The sequence below is a fragment of the Oryzias latipes genome, chromosome 8 (genome assembly GCF_053564925.1).
Source record: "Oryzias latipes strain Hd-rR chromosome 8, Olatipes_Hd-rR_3.1".
NCBI lineage: Eukaryota > Metazoa > Chordata > Actinopteri > Beloniformes > Adrianichthyidae > Oryzias > Oryzias latipes.
Window position 1 is genome coordinate 18,541,441 of NC_136244.1, and position 18,633 is coordinate 18,560,073.

Consider the following 18,633-nt stretch of genomic DNA (forward strand, 5'->3'; position numbering starts at 1 on the left):
GCGTCTGCATGCTGGTAGGTCACATTTTTAGAAACCACTGATAAGTGAAGGAAAAAAAATCAAGATTTTGTCCTACAAAGTTCTGCTATTCCTGGCATGACTGATGAGGCTTCTTTGCCACAAACTGCCAACCTAAACATTTCAAACCAACCATACGCCATGGCAACAGCTCTTATCAATAAAACCAGCCTCCCCCAGCAGAGCAGTCACTGCCAAAGAATTCTTCAACTTGTGTCGACAGTGTTGACTTCAAACCGACCCAGACTTCTGCGTGATTTGCAGTAACAAGCTTAGTATCAGTATGCAAAACTCAGACAGCAGGTGGTTAAACCCCTAGTAGCTAGTGACCATGCCTGATAGAGCACCAATGTGGTGGAACAGGAGATCGGCGTCATGGATGTGCAGCCAACAAGTCTACAGCAACTGTGTGATGCTACCGTGTCCATATGGACCAATGAGGAATGTTTCCAGTACCTTGTTGAATTTATGCCACCAAGGATTAAGACAGTTTTGAAGGCAAAAGGGGCTCCAACCCGATACTAGCTTGGTGTACCTAATAAAGTGGTCAGGGAGTTTATGTGTAAACATTTATGGATATAAACTGAAATCATGCAGGGGAGGGGGGAATTGGATTTGTTGGGGAATAAGATTTAAATGCAACCAAATGACTGTTTATAAATGTCATTTTTCTTTTTAAAGTGTATGTTTGTAATAAAAAAAATGATCATCATATTTTTATTTTTTATTGCAAAAAGTGAAATCAAACAGTTTTTTTTTGCAACAATGTGTATGATTAAAATCAAAACAAGTCCAAAAACAAAGCAAAGATTAAGTCATAAAAATGTGAAAAATATATTTAAAAAAAAAGGTGAAACTCCACTAAACTATATATAATGTTCAAAGGATGAATTGCTTTTATGTCTAAACTCTTAAGTTTGTTTTCAAGCTAATAATCTTTTTAAACCCCTCATGATCGATTTTGAATGGAAACCATCAAACGGCAGGTCGGTATTATTCCTACATCCTTGTAAACAACCAGTTGGATTTGCAATGCCACCGGTGAGTGCAAAGACTACTGAGGGTTAATGTCATGGCTGTAGGTGTTCAATTAAGCAAAAATGGCTGAACAGACTGAGGCGTGTTTACACAGGGGTGTACTGATATGTCTGACCTGCAGGGCCCAGAGCGGCAGAGGTCTGTCAACCCAGATGATGAGTTTCCTGGAAAGAGACAAAAATGAGGCAAAAAAACCCAAAATATACAGATGCCATTAAAATGGAAAATGAAGTGTAAAACTCCCGTGCTGTACCACATAACAGGGACCATGAACACAACTCATGTCATCGCTTTAATTATGCGGCTTCCAGCTGAACCACAGCACCCTCATAATGTAGGAGGAAAGCAATATTCCCTGTCAAATTTACGTCCTCATTGTGAGAGAAAGTCTGTTTTTCCCTTTCTCTAGGACACCCTGGGGTTTATCATGGCTGCTTGCCATGAGCACCATCTCCACTGAAGCTATGAGGCGGTCTGCCCCTTTCCCGAGCTCACCCTGTCAGGCTCCTTATTCATTTGGAGACAGAGCTTAGCCAGTGTCATTTGCCATCAATTAGATCAATAGGTCCCTGAGCTGGAGACATGGCATAGCCTCAGGTCCGTGAACGCTCTGGTTTTCTTCTGCCTCTCTTGTTGTATATTACATACTTTATCTCCACTAGATCGCTGTTGATTAGCCTGCAAAGACACTATATACATATTACACTGACAGGTAATCCATACAGCTTGATTTTGACAAATGGACATGGATCTGTGTTGCTTAAAGTCAATGTTGCAGATGGCTTCAGATAGGTGGAGTTGCATTGATTGTTTTATATACAACATTTCCAACCAGTGAGCCGAGGTTAGGGGATGCCAGTCCTCCAAGGCGTGTGTCTTTGTGATTTTATTTATTTTTTTTGTCAGCACAGAAGTCATCACTCCTAATTAGAAATTTGCATGCTCACCAGTCAAACTCACTCCAGGGACGGGATGATGTGTTTTGCTTGGAGCAGTTAAGTCCTCCAATGCTACAGGGGGGGGGGGGGGGGGGGACAAATAAACACTATTTTGAATATTTTTTTTTTGTTCAGGGCCTCTTAAAAAAGAAATTACCTGCTGCTAAAAACAAAAATCACTTTGCAATCACATCTCTGTCTGATTCTCTTAATGGGATGTCTAAACTGTCCTCCCGTTTCATGATTTGGTACACTTGTGACCGCTAAAGAGTCATTGCTATCATAAAAAATCACAGCCTTTTTGCTGTCAAAAAAAAAATTACTGACACCTTCGTATAACTGAAGGAGAAAAAGTGACTAATCTTCACTCATCTGCACCAAATGACTGCAGCAGGTGTAGATATTTCTTCACTCCTGCTGCCCTGATGGGAGCACAACACTTCAGAGGAGGTGCTACTCTTCATTTAGGGTGCTGCTCTGGGGGCTACCATCTTCATTAACCATAATACTTTTCATTTCCAGTTAGCGTGTTTAATTTTGTGAACAGGGGCATCGATTAATCAATTCTACCTACAGCTGTCACCCTTTGGGTTGCTTCATGCTCAAATCTTTAAGTATCGTTTATGACTAGTTTCTTAATTTGTTCTGAAAGTATTCTCATTATTGTTTTCTATCAGATTCCTTTCACGCCCTTCTGCCACACCTGCTTCCACATCTTCTTTGTATTGCCAATTGCTTCTCAACTTTTTCATGGTTTCTCTTGTTAACGAGTTTCACTTTTTCAAGCTTAGTTTCAGGTCCTGCTTTGTGTTTTATATTCCATCTTGTGATTCCTTAAAGTTTCTGCACGCAGCCCTGTTTGTGTGCATTTGTTTCCTCCACCGCTAAATTAATCAGATGCATGATGTCTGTGTGGGCTCACCTCTGGGGTCAAAAATACCAAACTATTCAAATTATCTCTAGTAGTCAAGAAAATGAAGTTCTGAAATGCCTGCAGCACTTATTGCAGTACTTCTTTAGGTATGCCGCCTTTTAGATTTTGCTGAAAAGGTAAGATTAGCTGATGAAATTAATTCTAATCATACTATTTTTATGTGATAGGGTTTTTTTGTATAATCAGTTCTGCTCCTCATGTTCCTCACCAGTCCTGTCTCTCCTCTTGTGGGTTGTCAAGCAGGACTCGAACAATGTAGAGGAGGCAACTCAGCACTTTCAGGGCAAAATTAAACATTCGCACTCGCAGACCTGCAGTCAAAAAGGAAACAATCACCTTCTGAAAGTCTGATGTAAAACACACAAAAATTAATAAACTAAATACAAAATAAACCTGCACCAAAAATAACAGGGGTGGGACGATTCATTTTAGCTATTAAATTCGTATTATAATTTTTGGTTAGTGATCCGATTCATGGTTGATTTTGGTTCATTTTGAATTCGATTCACTGATTTAAAATTGATTCAGGACATCTTTAGCCAAAAACTCAACCAGTGTGACTCAGAGATAAATACCTGGAATCTGAACAGTGCTAAGTATTCCAGATTTCTTTGTAATTATTGCAAGATAATCAAGCGTAAATTAAATAATGTGTACAAACAAACAAGTAAACAACAATGAATGGCAGATTCATTCCGATTTTAGCTTCATTCAACCCATTGTTGTTGTTTTTCCACATCAAAATAATTCATAGGGACAATATTCTACCACACTGTGTTTCCACACACTGTAATAATGGCTTGATCATTTTTTGCTTCCATCACGTGTGCTGTCTGCTATGATTCACTTGGTCGTTTTTACGTTATGGTATAATAAACCAACCATGTCTAAATGGTATTTTCCAATTTTGATATTACCAATTCATTTCATGTTGAAACATGAATCAATCTGCCTCAAACAACTGATTTGTGTTTATCGTAGGAATATAAATCGATTCATCGATTAAGTTACTGAATCGTTACACCCCTAATAAATAACTTTTTTAGTGAGGAAAAGATTAACACAAGCAAAGCAAAAACTATTTTAATAAGTGTAGTTTTTTTGCAAACAAACAGCTGGAGCTGCACCTTTACAAAGTTTGTTTTTCCACTGTGTTTTGTTTAAACTGCCAGAAAAGATTATTATTCTACTTCAGGAAAACACAAGAAGTATTACTTTTTGACTCTACAATGCCAAGATTCCAACTTCACAATCATTCACAGCGGAGCAGCTGGATAGGTGTCCCATTAGTGTGGTCGGTAAGTGTATAAAGCAGCTTCAAGGGGAGAATCAGCTGAACAACATGATGAAATGCAAAGCAAGAATCCAGCAAATGACATATCAGTTTAGTCAAGACTTTGTTGTCAGCGCTTTGTCACGAGAATGTAACCAGTGTGAAGAAACAGGCAACAAAGAAGAACTTCACAACTCACTGGATCTTTGGTTTTTGATGAAGAAAAGCTTCAGGCGCTCCTTGAAAGTGTTCTCATTCACATAGAACTCTACCTGCACCCTAAGAGAGGGATGGAGAGATTGACAGGGTCAGCAAGAGAGTGAAAAGATTCATGAAGATTTTAGTTTAAAAAGAAGCAGGAAAGTGCAAAAGAGAAGCTTCGGGTGATTGAGAAGGTTTTCCTATAAATAAAGCAGTAATAAAGCAGCTGGAAGACAAACGAGAAGAGCATAACAGTGACGCAGACAAAGTATTCATGAGCAAAATGGAGATGGAAAAGGTGATAGTGATTATACAAACACAGAAAAATATGGAAATAAGACAGTGTTGCTGGTCACATTAAAGACTAATGGGCTTTGGAGGAAATGGTGCTCCTGCTTGCCCGCCTGCCCATAGGCCCAGACAGCTGCAGTCAGTCTCGTTTTCTCCACTGATTAAATATAGAGCAACAAATTACTTCCCTCTGATGTTTCTGCTGAACATGGGAGGCCATAATTACTGCTCTTTCTGCCTTTCCAGTCCGGCACCCTCCTGTTAGAGGAACGCACACACATACACACACCTTCTGTGCAAACCCAAGGCAAAAACAAAACAAAGATGCAAAAAACCCACCCTCCGCAGGTCATTAGTATTGTTAGCGCACTCTCAATCTCACCTGACAGGGATTCTTATGGAGATATGATGGAAGTGACAAGGAGACTCTCATCTGACAGTTGAGACACATTATCAGACAGACTGTAGGTGACTGGCCATCTTTAGGGGGATTGTCTGGCGCTCAAACAGAAGCGGAACAAAGAGAAGCAGAACAACTGGGGTCTATTCTTCTGTCTGCAGAGACAGAAAGAGGCGGCAGTGGGATGGGTGGGGTGGGGTGAGTCTTCTCAGGGATCTATCATAGCACTCGTCCAGCGGTCTTGCAGGCGCAGAGCAGTCCAAATCACTGCACCTTCCAAGTACATTTGGTGATGCAGGAAAGGGGGGTAACTTTCTTACTTGTTACCATGGCTACGCAGAATCCAGCTTTCCCCTCATCTTCTGGAAAGCAAATGTGTGCAAACACATTCTTGTGAATGCCTTTCAGCCATCAAATCTGTATGCCCCGCCGCAACTTGTTGACAGTTCTCTTCTCTTTGAGGGGATCACTGACAAGAGTGATTTTTGCACATGTTAAAAAGTGGGAGAGCGGGAATCGCTCTTGCTGAAATTGCATATGTTGATTAGGAAATGGATTCAAATTTTTCGGAGGATATGTTTGATATGTTTGTACTGATGTTTGAGATTTTATCAAACACTTTAACTATAACTTTTTAAGCGCTCGTTTTTAATCCTGGTGCTCGAGTCACCGACAGTGACTGATTGGGGAAAATGATATAAAGCATTTTACTTAACATTTTTCATAAGAAACATCCCCAGCTATCTGCCCAGTCATTCCTCATTCCGCCTCAAAAATTATTAAATTTTGGATGACTTATGCATGTATCATTGTTGCTAAATGGTTTTCATTTTGTATAAAATGCTGCGACGTGGCCACTCTGCGGTTATTACCCTCACAAAAAAAATCCAAATGGTGAAAACTGTCATCTTTTCTTCACCCTCAATTTTCTTCTTATACAACCAGATTTATCTGATATAGCCCCTGGCATTTGATGATGGCTGTACTTTCTGTTTCTCAGCATATATTCTATTTTGTTATCTGTTTATTGATATCTAAAGAAATCTCAGGGGCATGGCTTAATTCCATTGATGCACTTTTTTCAAAAATCCTTACAGCCTCTCATAACTATTAAAAAAAAAACTACCATTTTTCAGTGGAAGATGTTTCTGAGGTCATTTTGCCCTCAACCAGTTCTGTTGGAGGGAGTCTTTTCAAAGCTGCAAAGGATGGGTGCTGATTTAGAAACATAGACTGGTAATTAAAGACTTTCTCTGTAAGTTTCATTAAAGAAAAATGCCAAGCTTTACCAGGGAAAAGAATAACCCGAGGAACCTGAATGAGGAATAAATGTGCATTGAATGCACAAGAGTGAATGGCAGAGACTGAGAAAAAGGGAAAAAGTCGAAGACAGTAGAGTTAGATATGCAGACAGACAGAAAGAGACATGCGGAGGTGGATCTTTGAAAGAAAAAAGGGGAGAGAAAGGCTGAACCTTGTTCTCCTGTTGCTTCCACCCATGCCTGTGGTCCGTAACACTGGCCATGTAATGACACATCGGAAAAAAAAGTCCCACTATGCATGCAGAGCACAGCCTCACAACCTCCACGATTACAAAAAACTAATTATGGTCATTGCAATGAAACAACAAAAACAAGACTGTATTTGGGTTCTTGTTTTAATTCAACATTTCAAAGCAAAGAAAATAGTTTTTTGAAAAGTATTGGATCGTTGAAAAAAGTCTTTCGGGATTTAATAACAGCTTAGATGGAAAACTGCCAATAATTTCATTTTCATTTATTTATGTAAACTGCTAACCAGATATTATGATAATTAATAATAAGGACTCTGAGACATCCATGAGTCCTGCCTGGTTTGCTTTCCAGGTATTTAACTTTGTATTATTCACACATTTTGTACTGAACATATCTTATGTTTGTAGCTAACTTTACAGTCAGGTTTACTTGATTGGTTTTTGGTGTAATTACCTATAAATAAGATCAACTTGCCTTGCATTTTTAGGGGTTCCTCCACAGACTCGCATATTTGGCTAATTTCACCAGACAGAAGTGATGGAACTGAGTCAAGTTTATGTTCTTGGTTGCACATGTCTTTTCAATACTGCCAGCACATTTAGTTGAGTTCAAGGCTTTGTGACAATCACTCCAATGTCTTCACTTTGTTGTCATTAGGCCAATTTGCTGCTAATTTGGAGGTATGCTTGGGGTCCTTGGTCTTTTGTAACACCCATTTGTTCACAAACTGCTTATTGGTTTGTTTTTTAATGTTTTCTATTCTCAGAGGCTTCTATTCATGACTATTTTTTCTTTGTACAGCTGCAAACTAAGAATAAAAAGACCCACTCCTAAAAAAAAGAAAAGGGTTTTCAACATGTTCTTGTGGCGGTTTTCTAACAATGGAGGACAATTATAATTTAAATTAGAAATAAAATTGAATTTTTGAGTGTTTCTTTTTTCAAATCGTCGTGAATCAGGAGTAGATGAATAAAATGCTTGGAACAAGCTTGTAGAAGTGGCATAGATGGTACAAGCAGCAAGCCACAAGCTCCCTGCTCCGCATCATTGCGATGTACCCACTTGTAGACGACTAGATCCATGTACGTCTTTGTTTTCCCTATCCGAGCTAGCATCTGGCTCAAAACTGTACAACGGGAATGCTCCAGTGTTGTTGGCCATATTCGTTGCACGAGTGATATTAGGCTGGGGGTGAGAGGGGCTGTAAGCTAGCAGGAGAGAATGTAAACAAAGGGATGATGGGAAATGAGGATGGCTTACTCCGTGTCAATAGTCCCGCCTATTGACTGTATAAGAGAACTGGACTGAGCAACCTCTCCCCCCTCGGGTTCAAAACAGGAAGAACCTGCCGGCTCCCAGAATCCAAAATCCCATAGACTTCCATTGAGGACTGAACAGCTAAGTCATTGGGTTTGTCAGAATTAAATTTTTTAATTGATAAATGATTTAGTTTATTTTAACATGTTCTTGCTAATCCTATTTTTTTCATTATATCTTTTCTTTATTGCCATTTACTCAAGTTTTATACTGACCAATAAGATGCCTCAATAAAAGCATGTGGTGCCAGCTGGCCACCATCTTGAAATGTTTGATTGACAGATTCTCCCGAGGCGCTTTCAATGGAAGGGGTGTGGACTTCCAACAAGCTCACTCCTGATTGGCGATAGTAGTTGCCATAGAAATGTGGATTCAGACCTACTCGGACCAATCACTGCTTACCAACCTAGTCTGGCTCTAAATGGTGGCGTACATATCGCGTTGGAGCAGGAAGTATACTGTTTTCTATGATGACGTCACACTCACTGAGTTCGGTTCTGTTATACAGTCAATGGTACCAATACTGCCGCTCTGCAGAAACTATATCCTAAAAAACGACAGGTTTTTTTTTTGTGGCTAAAAATGACATAACTTTAAATAAAAGACCACTGAGTAATCTTTTAAAATAAATCAGAAGATGGTTGCAGTGGGACTTCAAGGTGATTTTGGAACAACATCTTCTCCCTTTTTGGAAAAAATTCTATGATAATTAAGTGCAAAGATAATCTCTTATATGTTGTAACTAAGAACTTTTTATTTTTCATTATAAAGGCAACAGATGGATTTATATTTGTTACAATAAGCTGAATGAAAAATGCTTTTATTTGGAAAAAAACAAACATTTGCGTTTTTAAAAACTAAACAAGAAAAGGAGGGCGGGAGATAATTTTGGGCAAAAGGACAAAAATCAAAGATTGGAAATAACTGGAAACACCCACAATGCACAGGTGCAGAAAAATACAGTGAGAAAGCAAAAAGGCAAATAAATTGCTCGCAGGGATGTTGATGGTCTGTCATCCTGAGAGAAGCAAAGTGTACTCTGCTTCATTCAACCAAGGGCAGGGAGGACGGCTTGTCCCTGACCCAGATACACAAACACAATACTCTAAAACATCTTTGATAGGGAGGAAAAAAAGATAGAGTTGGTGGTGCACATCCCCCCCTCAATAAAAATCATTCCCTTCTGCACAGTTTGCTTCAATTAAGGAGTCATAAGAAGTGAAAACGACTTAATGCTGCCAAGAAATTGATATTAACACTCTAATGAAGCAGAGCAAGCATTTTCATAATTACATAACTATGTAAGAGTCTCCAGATCTCTTCTTTTCTAAATCAGAGTGAGGCTAAGGGAAGAAAACAACCCACCTCCTCACCACTGTTCTTACCCTGTCACATACATATTTCTGGACTACATTTTGAAGGGTTTTTTTGGGAGCTCCCTTCAAATCCAAGAAATGTGTATTTTACTTTGTGATGCATTAGTCACAAGTACACAGCATCTCCAGAATAACCCTTCCGCAGACAAAAAGTTCCATTCCTCATGAGCTGAAGGGCCAGAGACATCTGAGGTAAGCAGCCTCGCCACAGCCTACGGTGATTAATCAGTCACTGCTTGTTCATCCTTACCTGAGGACTTCCTGACACGTTAATGCTGCCTTGATTGTTTGTCAAAAATTGGAAGATTCAGCAGGATACATATTTCAACTGTTCACACTGCAAACTGTTTGATACTTTCAAAGATTTAAAACCTTGTTTTTTAATGCTGACTCCTGCATTTTAAATCTTGACTTTTAACATACATCAAAGATTTGTGAAAATGTGAAGTTATGAGTTCCTCTGTTTTATTGTATCATATTTATATGTTTTATTATATTCATTTAGTAAATTTATATGATAAATCTGTGATTTGCAGCTGTACAAAGCCTATCAATGGGCTTATCATCGAGATGACTGTTGTTGTGAATTTCGGCTATACAAATAAAATTGAATTGAATTGAATCAAATCGTAAAAAATAATCTTTTTGAGCTTTTAAGTGTAATAATGCTCATTCCTCACTATAAACAACCCCAAAGCTGTAATTTGATCCATTCACGAATTTCTGAGTATTCCTCTATAAACCTGTGGTCTGAGCACCAGCCCCTCCCAACCAGGACGTTTGCATGGTTTCAGAGGGGAGGGGCTCCAAAGTCAGAAAAGGTCAGCAAAAACCCTTTTTTTTGTCCCTTTAACAATACAGAAATTCAATAAAATACCAACTAAGTTATGATACCTGTGTAGGCAAAAGTATTACAATTGTCATTTTTTTGTAAGCAAATTATTGTCAACATGAGTTTGTTCACTTTATCATAGACTGTGAAAACATCAAACCAATGAAACGCTGGAGGCTATTTATTTATGTGCTGCAGGCATGATCAACATGCATCAAGTTTAATCCGGATGGTAATATTTTAAACACAGACATCCTACAACTTTTATCCCTAGAATGTTGAACTTATATTTATTTAAATATTTATTGCTATTATCAGTTCAGTTTTTCAGTGGTGTTTCAGGTCATGTTCTGTCATCTGTCAGTCAGTAGAAGTGTATGATTTTAAGTTATACATAGTCAGGTCATCTGCTTTTTGTTTCTCCACAGAGTTTCTCCTGTTTAACTTTATTTATTTAATGTTTATCTTTCTGCCACCAAGCCCAGTTTCTTGCATTTTCGCTCCGGTTCCTGACGGTTGTATTCAATGTGACTCTTGTTTTATATTGGGATTCACAGCTAAATTCTCTTTTGCATCTCATCCTTTAAACACAAGTTTTTGTTGTGATTGGAAAAATTTTAATTCAAAAAGAAGGTGAAACTGATTGATACAAAGTTTAAAGAAGGCAAATTTAATCAGAAAAATATTACTGATTAAACAGATACATTTAGTGTCAGACCAGTAGTGAGGAATCTTTGAACTTGTCATAAATACTGTTTTTTATTTTGAAAATTTGAAAATAATTTATTTTGTACAAAGTACTGTACTACTCAGCTGCCTGTCGCTGCATGGTCTGTTCTGTGTTGTATTGATGCGCCGCTCAGATGTCTGGCTAAAATAGACTTCAGAACCTCCGGGTTACAACAAAATGGGTCCAATAGTAAGAATGTGGGGGGGTTGTGGCCACATTTTTTCTTGAATCTTTAACAGAAATATATAACTGTTATTTTCAAAAAAAGAAAAAGAAAAGAGGACACTTTTTAATATGAGGCAAAAAAGGGAAGGTGCTGAAACACCCCCAGGGCCCTAAGTGTGCACGTGCCTGCTCCCAACCCACGAAAACGAACGGGTTCTCATATTGTGACGTGGATAAGTGAGAACAGCCCCTTCCAGAAAAAGTCTGTGCTGTCAGCACCGCCCCCCCAGCTAACACACAAAAACCATTTCCCTTTCATATGCACATTATGCACATCCATCTTTGCAAAAGTTTGGATGCTTTATGCTTTCGTGGAAGGAACGCAGACACGCTGCCGAGGCTGACTATAGGTTGACGTCATTGAATGGGAGTCACCCACTAGGAGCGGAAGGCGGAGCCTCAGAGATCAAGTTGTCTTACTTCTGGATTGGAAAATGAGTTGAAAAAATAACTAATATTTCATTCAAAATTTGCTCTTTAGTGTACCAAAGTAAATAAGTTATCATATATATGGATATAGTTTACTCTGAAAGGCTTAAGAATAGCATGATATAGATAGACCCTCTAATGTTAATTAACCCCATGTGTTAGCAACCACTGCAGGAGGGTCTCAAAGTGTTGACGGCACCATCTAAAACTATAAGGATGGTTAGTGAATTCAATATGTGGCTTATTAAGGCCCGGTGGCAGCAAAGATTGCCCTAAAAATAAAAAGACAGTGAGCCTTCAAAGCCATCAGCAATGATCCCTGCACTGGCTCAGCTCCCTCAGCCTTAGGTGATGGCTCATCATGAAATTAAATAAGAAAGGGTGCAGCTCATATATGTCAAATAGGGTGTGTGCCCTTATCTTTTACCTCATACTGTATTTCTATTAGGCTATATTTATCTATAGGATGTTGAGGTCTAAAAGGATATAAATAATTACTAAACTCTGACCTTAGAAGCAGTTGCTGTCTCTGCCCTCAGGCAATTTAAAAGAGCAGCGGTTTATGTTCACTGTTTGAGCAAAGATCACATTAAGATTGAATATCACTATTCCCTTCTCCCAGAAGACTCTCAACTGTTCTCTAACAGATCCACATTTGTATTTTTTCATAGCAAGTTATGTTTGTTAACTGATGTGCAAGTTTCCTTGCATAGTAGAGGCTCTGAGCTTTATGTCGGCCATGCAGACCCATCAATTACCTTGTAAGCCAGATTCTGGGAGAATACTAAGATGTTGTTCTTAAATGTGAAATCCAATCGATTAAAATTAAACCTGCATGTAGGCTTTCATTCCATGTGTAGATTAAAGTTTTTTCATCACTCAGACAAGGCCGAACAAAACAACATTGGTAACTGATGAATAGTACAATCTTCCCAGCTGTGGAGGGATGCATGTGTGTGCGTTGAATATATATGACAGCACAAGAATGACGGAAAACCTTATTGTGTCATTACTAAGTGACACATTGTGCAGTACCGACCAACTCTGGTTAAAATCATGTTTTTGGTGTTTTTAAATTAATTTTTTGGTCATGGCGGAGGCCAAATATTGACGCAATTATGCAAAAACTTGAATTTCTGAGTATTTCTTGATTCAAATCAATATGAATTTGGAGCAAACGAAAAAAAGCCAATTGGAAAAAGTGACACAAAAGCTACTACAGCAAGCCACAAGCACCCTGCTCCATTCTAATGTATCCACTTGCAGACAAATAGATCCATGATCGTCTTTGTTTTCCTCGTCTGAGCTGGCAACTCCAATATTGCTCGCCATTTTCGTTGCACCAATATTGTTAAGTTGGAGGTGTGAGGGGCTTTAAACAAGCAGGAGAGCATGTAAAATTAATAAAATGATCAATAAATAATTGATTCTATAGGAATTAACAAAATAAAACCAATGTGACCAGCTAAAATCCTGACTTTTATACTTGAACATTGTTTTTGCATAAATATATGTTACAGCGTGTGTCTGCCAGCTGGTGGCAGCCTCAAAAACAGCTGAGGTGCAGCATCTCATCATGTGTTATGTATGAGCTTTTCCTTACTGTTCAAGAGAAGTCACGAAAATAACTAGAGTGTTGTCTAATAATTGGGCAATAAATCTGCAAATTGTGGAGTGCAACTGAAATGTTTTCTTACAGCCATGTTTTTTCATTTAGTCTATTAGCTTGAGTGTTGTTTGTTAAGGGCTCTAAACCTTTCTGCAATCTAATCTACCACAAATGAGCTCCTACATAAAATGCAAATTAAGGAAAAATGAGAGGGGAGGTCACAGATGCTTTCTTCTGTATTTTTTTTTTCTTTACAATTCCAATGTTTTTTCCCCGTTTGGTTTGCAAATAAAAGTAGTTGGCAAGATATTAGAAGAAAAATTAAGCTTGGAGACACACTGTGGTCAGACTAAAGCAATTAAACACATTTTATTGTGGAAAGCTTTGACATCATTTTCCACTTTACACCTTGGGGACACATCTCAAAACTGCTACCAGCCCAGAAAGCCCTGTAGAGTCCAGTGGTCACCCTTTAGGGGGAACCTCTTGTGTTTAAAACCCACGCAGCAGGTTCCTGACCTGGGCATCAGTAAGTGACAAAATGAGAGTGAGAACAGCGTGGAATATTGGCAATATTGATGCATCATGCTTAACGCTGCCCTCGGAAGATTAAGACTTAATAGGGAGAATTAAGAAGGAAGCAAGAGAAAAAGGAGAAACTGAGAAAAGATGATGCTGAGGAAGAAATTGAGGGTGAAAGGATGTGGAGGCGGTGCCCAATAAAAACAGTTTTAAGGACAAAAGCCTGTAATTTGTCTGGTAATCCTGGAACACTCTAACTACAGCTGTTTGTTGAGGACCTTTGAAGGCTCTGTGGTATTTTCAATTCACTTTAACAAATTATTCATACAAGTGGAACTGTGAAAGGGAGTCATGTGTTCAGTCGTGGGGGTTATGACCATACTATTAACACTGAGAATCACAATGTTCCACTCTTAAATACTGCAACCCAATAACTGCTGCACTACGTTCTGTAAATTGCTGGCATTTGACGAATTTCAAAATGCTTAAAAGGAGTTCATCTATCTACAGGTTGCACCAGGAAGGAGAGGTGATTCTGGGAATTTTTGTAAAGACTTAAATTCAATGATCAGCCATAAAGTTAGTCATTTCATGGCCTGAAAACAAATAATGTTTTGAAAATCCAAAACGCATATTTAACTGGTAAAATCCTCATCAGCCTAAAGAGGCAGCATGTTTAATTGTCTTGTTACTGGCAGTCCTTCAAAACAAAAGCCTCAGAATGACAGCTAAAAAAAAGAAGAAGCAATAAATGGAGTTTGAGCAGAACATGCTTCACTGCAGTTCTCAGTCCAGAAAGCACATCTCTGTTCTGACCAGTTATTGGATCACATCCTTGACTAAAAACAACGTTACTTAAAAAATAAAATATTTTAACCAAGGCACAGATCATTTAAACTGAAACTTAAAGACTTGAAACTTATGTGCCAAAAATCTGTTGATAACATAAAATAAAATGAAGTACAGTTGCGGAAAAAACATTGTTTCAGAGAAGCTAACAAAACAACTTTTGTCTCTTGAAATCTTGTTTGAGATGTTTTGGGCTCTTGAATAGCTCCAGCAGACATATCCACTGTGCTTGAGGACAGGTCTTGACGGGGGTAATGCACGTTTTGGAGGCACTTCAATCAGAAGTGAAACGCAGAAGAGAGAAGGCGAGATGGGATGAACATTAAATTAGAGTGACATATGACACATGCAGAAATATAAACCCAGATTTGCAATCAGAGAGAAGAGGAGGACAGATGGAAAACCCACGGAGGTTAAAGGAAAAGCTTTTAGAGTTCCGCAGTGATTCTTCTTTTTTCAGGGAGTAATCATGAATACAAAGCAGAAACATTCTGCAAAAAACTAGAGATTTCTGATATAGAATGTAGTGATTTTGCACAGCGTGATCTGAGCTCCAAATTGGGATGTTTGAACTAACTCAGAATTCTTTTGGACTGATGAAGCATGGCAGATACACTCTGATTCAGCTGTAATTAAGTCTCCATCACTATCGATCACTGCTCTTACTTTGTCTCTCATCAGTCCCTTTCATAGCCTCCATTTCTCCTTGAGCACTATATCAACATATGGAGCCTTCGCTCTTCCTGCTGCCACAAGTGTCTGAGCATCTATGGATGCGTCATTAACGCATATATGATCCCCAGATTCACACAACAAAGTATGGTTCAGAACTCTGAAGACAGATTTTTTTATCCATTCAGGTTTATTATTTTTGCCTGGTTTCAGACTTATATAAGAGTAGACATGGAAGCAGAGGCAAAGCTACAGGGAGGCAAAGGGGCCCAGCTGCCCTACCAGCATAAAGCTCTGTCCCCCAATTGCCCACCAATGATAAGTCAATATTAGTATTTTATTGACAAAGATGGATAAAACATCAATAAATGCTTCTTTAAGTAATACAAAAATAACAAAAGTAACATTTTAAAATAAAATCTTGAGCCCCCAAATGCTTTGCTTTGCCCCTGTATTGTATATGCCAGCCCATCTGGGCTTTACTTCTGCTTTAAATCACTAACAGCACCTCAGCTAAAATACATACTGTTTTAATATTAATAATAATAATAACAATAATAAATCCTTGTTCAATCATTTTATTTGTAACAGTATTCCACTCGGCTGTTCTCATTTGCCACCTTCCCCCCCACATCCAAAATGTTCCAGCTTAACCCCTGCATGGAAGTGTAACCTGTTCAAAGTCTCAGCAAGCAGAACTGTTGTCCTTTTGTCCACAAACATGACAAAACACTAAAGTAGAACAAAAAGAAAAGATTTGTCTAAAAAAAAGAAAGAAATTTACTCAGTAAAAGAAACTCATTTATTCATCATATTCTCACAGCATGTACGAACTGATCTTGTAAGGATCTTCCCCGAAAATGCTTTGATTCTCAAAGTTTTGTTGGTCTTCCTAAAGTACTGTTTCAAACGAAACCATTTACCCAAGTTCATAAATGAACTTTGATAGAAATATTCTGCTAGTCCCTAGTGTCTTCTTCCACAGTTAAGCTGCATCGTCTCCAAGAGAAACAGTGACTATTGGGAAAATTTCTCTTCTGGGGGTGTTTGAAACCTACACAAATGGTGTACAAATGTCCTTATTTGGTGGTGGACTATTTTTAATTGAATTGTGTAATAATTAATCCCATTCATATTCCCAAGCAGAGCTCTTGTTTAAGATCTTTCATTTAGCATATTTTTACTTAAATGACAAAATACGAAAGCGTTTTAATACTGCTGCTGGTTCCAAAACTGTTCAACTGCACAGAATGTTGAATGTAGAGCTGAGAGTTATTAGCAAAGGGCTTAGCTTCAAGAGAAATTATAAAACACGGTAAATATAAAGTTCACAGGATGTGCAACATTAATTACTATTTCTTCTTGAATGTGACAATGATTATTTCCTGGGAAGCCAGTAAAAGTGATCATGAATTTACAAAAAGACATGTGTAGCCAATATAAATTGAATCCTGTCCCACTGTTGCAGCATTATCTAAATTGATGAGTCTTGATTTAAATATCACTAAATGTCATAAAAATGTCCTAAAAATGGGAAATTAACCGTACCACCATTCCCTGTTTTATTTTAGATGATGCAGCTTTACTGTAGAATGTTTGTCCATATCTCACTGGCTTCCAAGAAAGAAGCAAGCGGCAATCAGGTGACTGGGGTCACGCTGCACTGGAACATGAGTCCTTGGGCAATAGCTGACAAATTACAGAAGGCCAGAGGAGCATGGCCAGTGAGAGAAGACCTGTTTAAGCTTCAGATGAGCAGCCTGAAACTCCTCTGCAGGTCAGGGATTAGATAGAAACCATGTCAGAATGGTTTTTATCACTTAACAGGGTGGATTACTAAAAAAAAAAAGTACAGAGATAAGAGGCTTCTTACTGTGTCTGTGCTGTAAAAGCTGGCAAATTTTAGCATGGATTTTTCTTTCAAGCTTTTTCCCTAATCACCGACTTTGAAGCGCCCACTCAGGTCCAGCAGTGAGTGTTTTGGAGCTCACTTCCATCCAGCAACAAGAGACATCAAGCATGAAATGGAGGTTAAGTTTTTTCAGTTGACAGCATGATGAAAGGACCAAATCAAGCAATAGATGTCACAAAGCACATCTAATGTACAGCTTCACAAATGGAGTGTGAACAGATGTTAATGATCAGTGAGAGTAAATGTTTAAAATGGCTCGTGAAGATGGCAGAGGTTTCAGTCTGGATGTCAGGAAATGAATATAGGAGAAAAAAACTGAAGCCATCCCTTATCCATCACCCCCTGTCAAACCACTTTGTTGTTCAGAAAAAAAAAAAAAGTTTATTTCGTTTTATCATACTGATATTAGGCCCATTTATTCTTGACAACGTGCTTTGTCATGACCTACTTTGTGAATTGCAACTGGCGTGACTGACGTTTACATTTCCAGGTTGCAACAGTCGTATGGTTCCTGCACGCACATGGATTGAGAAACCTGTTGCCTTGAAGCACAGCTTCAATGCTGAACAGATAACTGACTCTATCTAATAATTATGCACCTTACGATTACACAGTGAATCAAATACTATGTCAGAGTTCAAATTTGTTTGTCTTTTTTTTTCTATTTCAAGGCGATGAGATACGTCGGAGCTTCACAGATGCGTAACGCCGGACTTACAGTGCGCCGTGCGTAAGCGCAACAAGCAGCTGTATCCTTACCTGTCGTCAGACTGCCAGTCCCCGAGCAACAAGTCTCGGAACCGGTACCGAGGCGGCAACGGGAGCACCTCCTTTTCGAGTTCGACCATTGTCCTCTTCAAAACACACAGATGGAGATAGATACTGCCGAAAGGGGCTTCTCCGCAGCAAAGAACAGGTGGTCCAGTCCGGCAGCGACTCCGCTCCTCTCTCCTTTGCTATTCAAAACGTGAAATAATAAAGAACACATCGATGCGTCTCATGGCACAAGCTCGACTTCCTCTGAGAGAGCAGAACAAAAGGAACTTCTTCAGCGATTTTAGCGCAGGCGAAAACGCAGCACTACTTTTCTCTTCACTGACTGAGTCAACAGGTCGAGGATGCTCATCTGTCGGTGCGTACAGGGGAGGCTCCACTTTCACTAAGCTGGGGAGCAAGTGTAGATCTGGCAGCAGCTTCCTCACTACCTGCTCTCCACAAAACCACAGACGGCAGCGCAGCGTTTGGGAAAAGGGGATTCCATTCATGGAGTCATTTGGAAAATAAATAAATAAATAGTTACACAACAAAAAAATGTGTTGCCTTATCGAGGATGGAACAGTTGTGCAATCAAGCTCACTCATTCATCCCTGTTGGAGATGAAGTCTGTTTGCGACTTGAAATAGTTACACAAGCTCCTACTTCTCGTTTATGTAGTTTAAACTTTTATTTGTGGATTTGTGTTCATCCAATGCAAGATCCGTGCTGAAAATAAGCGCAAGGGAACGCGTGATTGGATCGTGCGTAATTATGTCTACGCAGGTTGCCAACTAAGC

At 38.9% G+C, this 18,633-nt stretch overlaps 1 protein-coding gene across 1 annotated transcript in view; it reads right to left on the reverse strand.

Annotated features, from left to right (window-relative positions):
* kcnt2b (potassium sodium-activated channel subfamily T member 2b) overlaps nt 1-18,283 on the reverse strand; it is a 44,592-nt gene extending 26,309 nt beyond the window's left edge. Inside the window, exons 1-5 of the mRNA XM_011478102.4 lie at nt 17,840-18,283; nt 4,401-4,480; nt 3,137-3,239; nt 2,004-2,066; nt 1,172-1,220 (exon numbers count right to left, since the gene is read on the reverse strand). Coding sequence (XP_011476404.1) covers nt 1,172-1,220; nt 2,004-2,066; nt 3,137-3,239; nt 4,401-4,480; nt 17,840-17,928 — 384 coding nt within the window. The 5' untranslated portion in view covers nt 17,929-18,283. The remainder of the gene's footprint in view (nt 1-1,171; nt 1,221-2,003; nt 2,067-3,136; nt 3,240-4,400; nt 4,481-17,839) is intronic.
* Nucleotides 18,284-18,633: the final 350 nt, after the last annotated feature.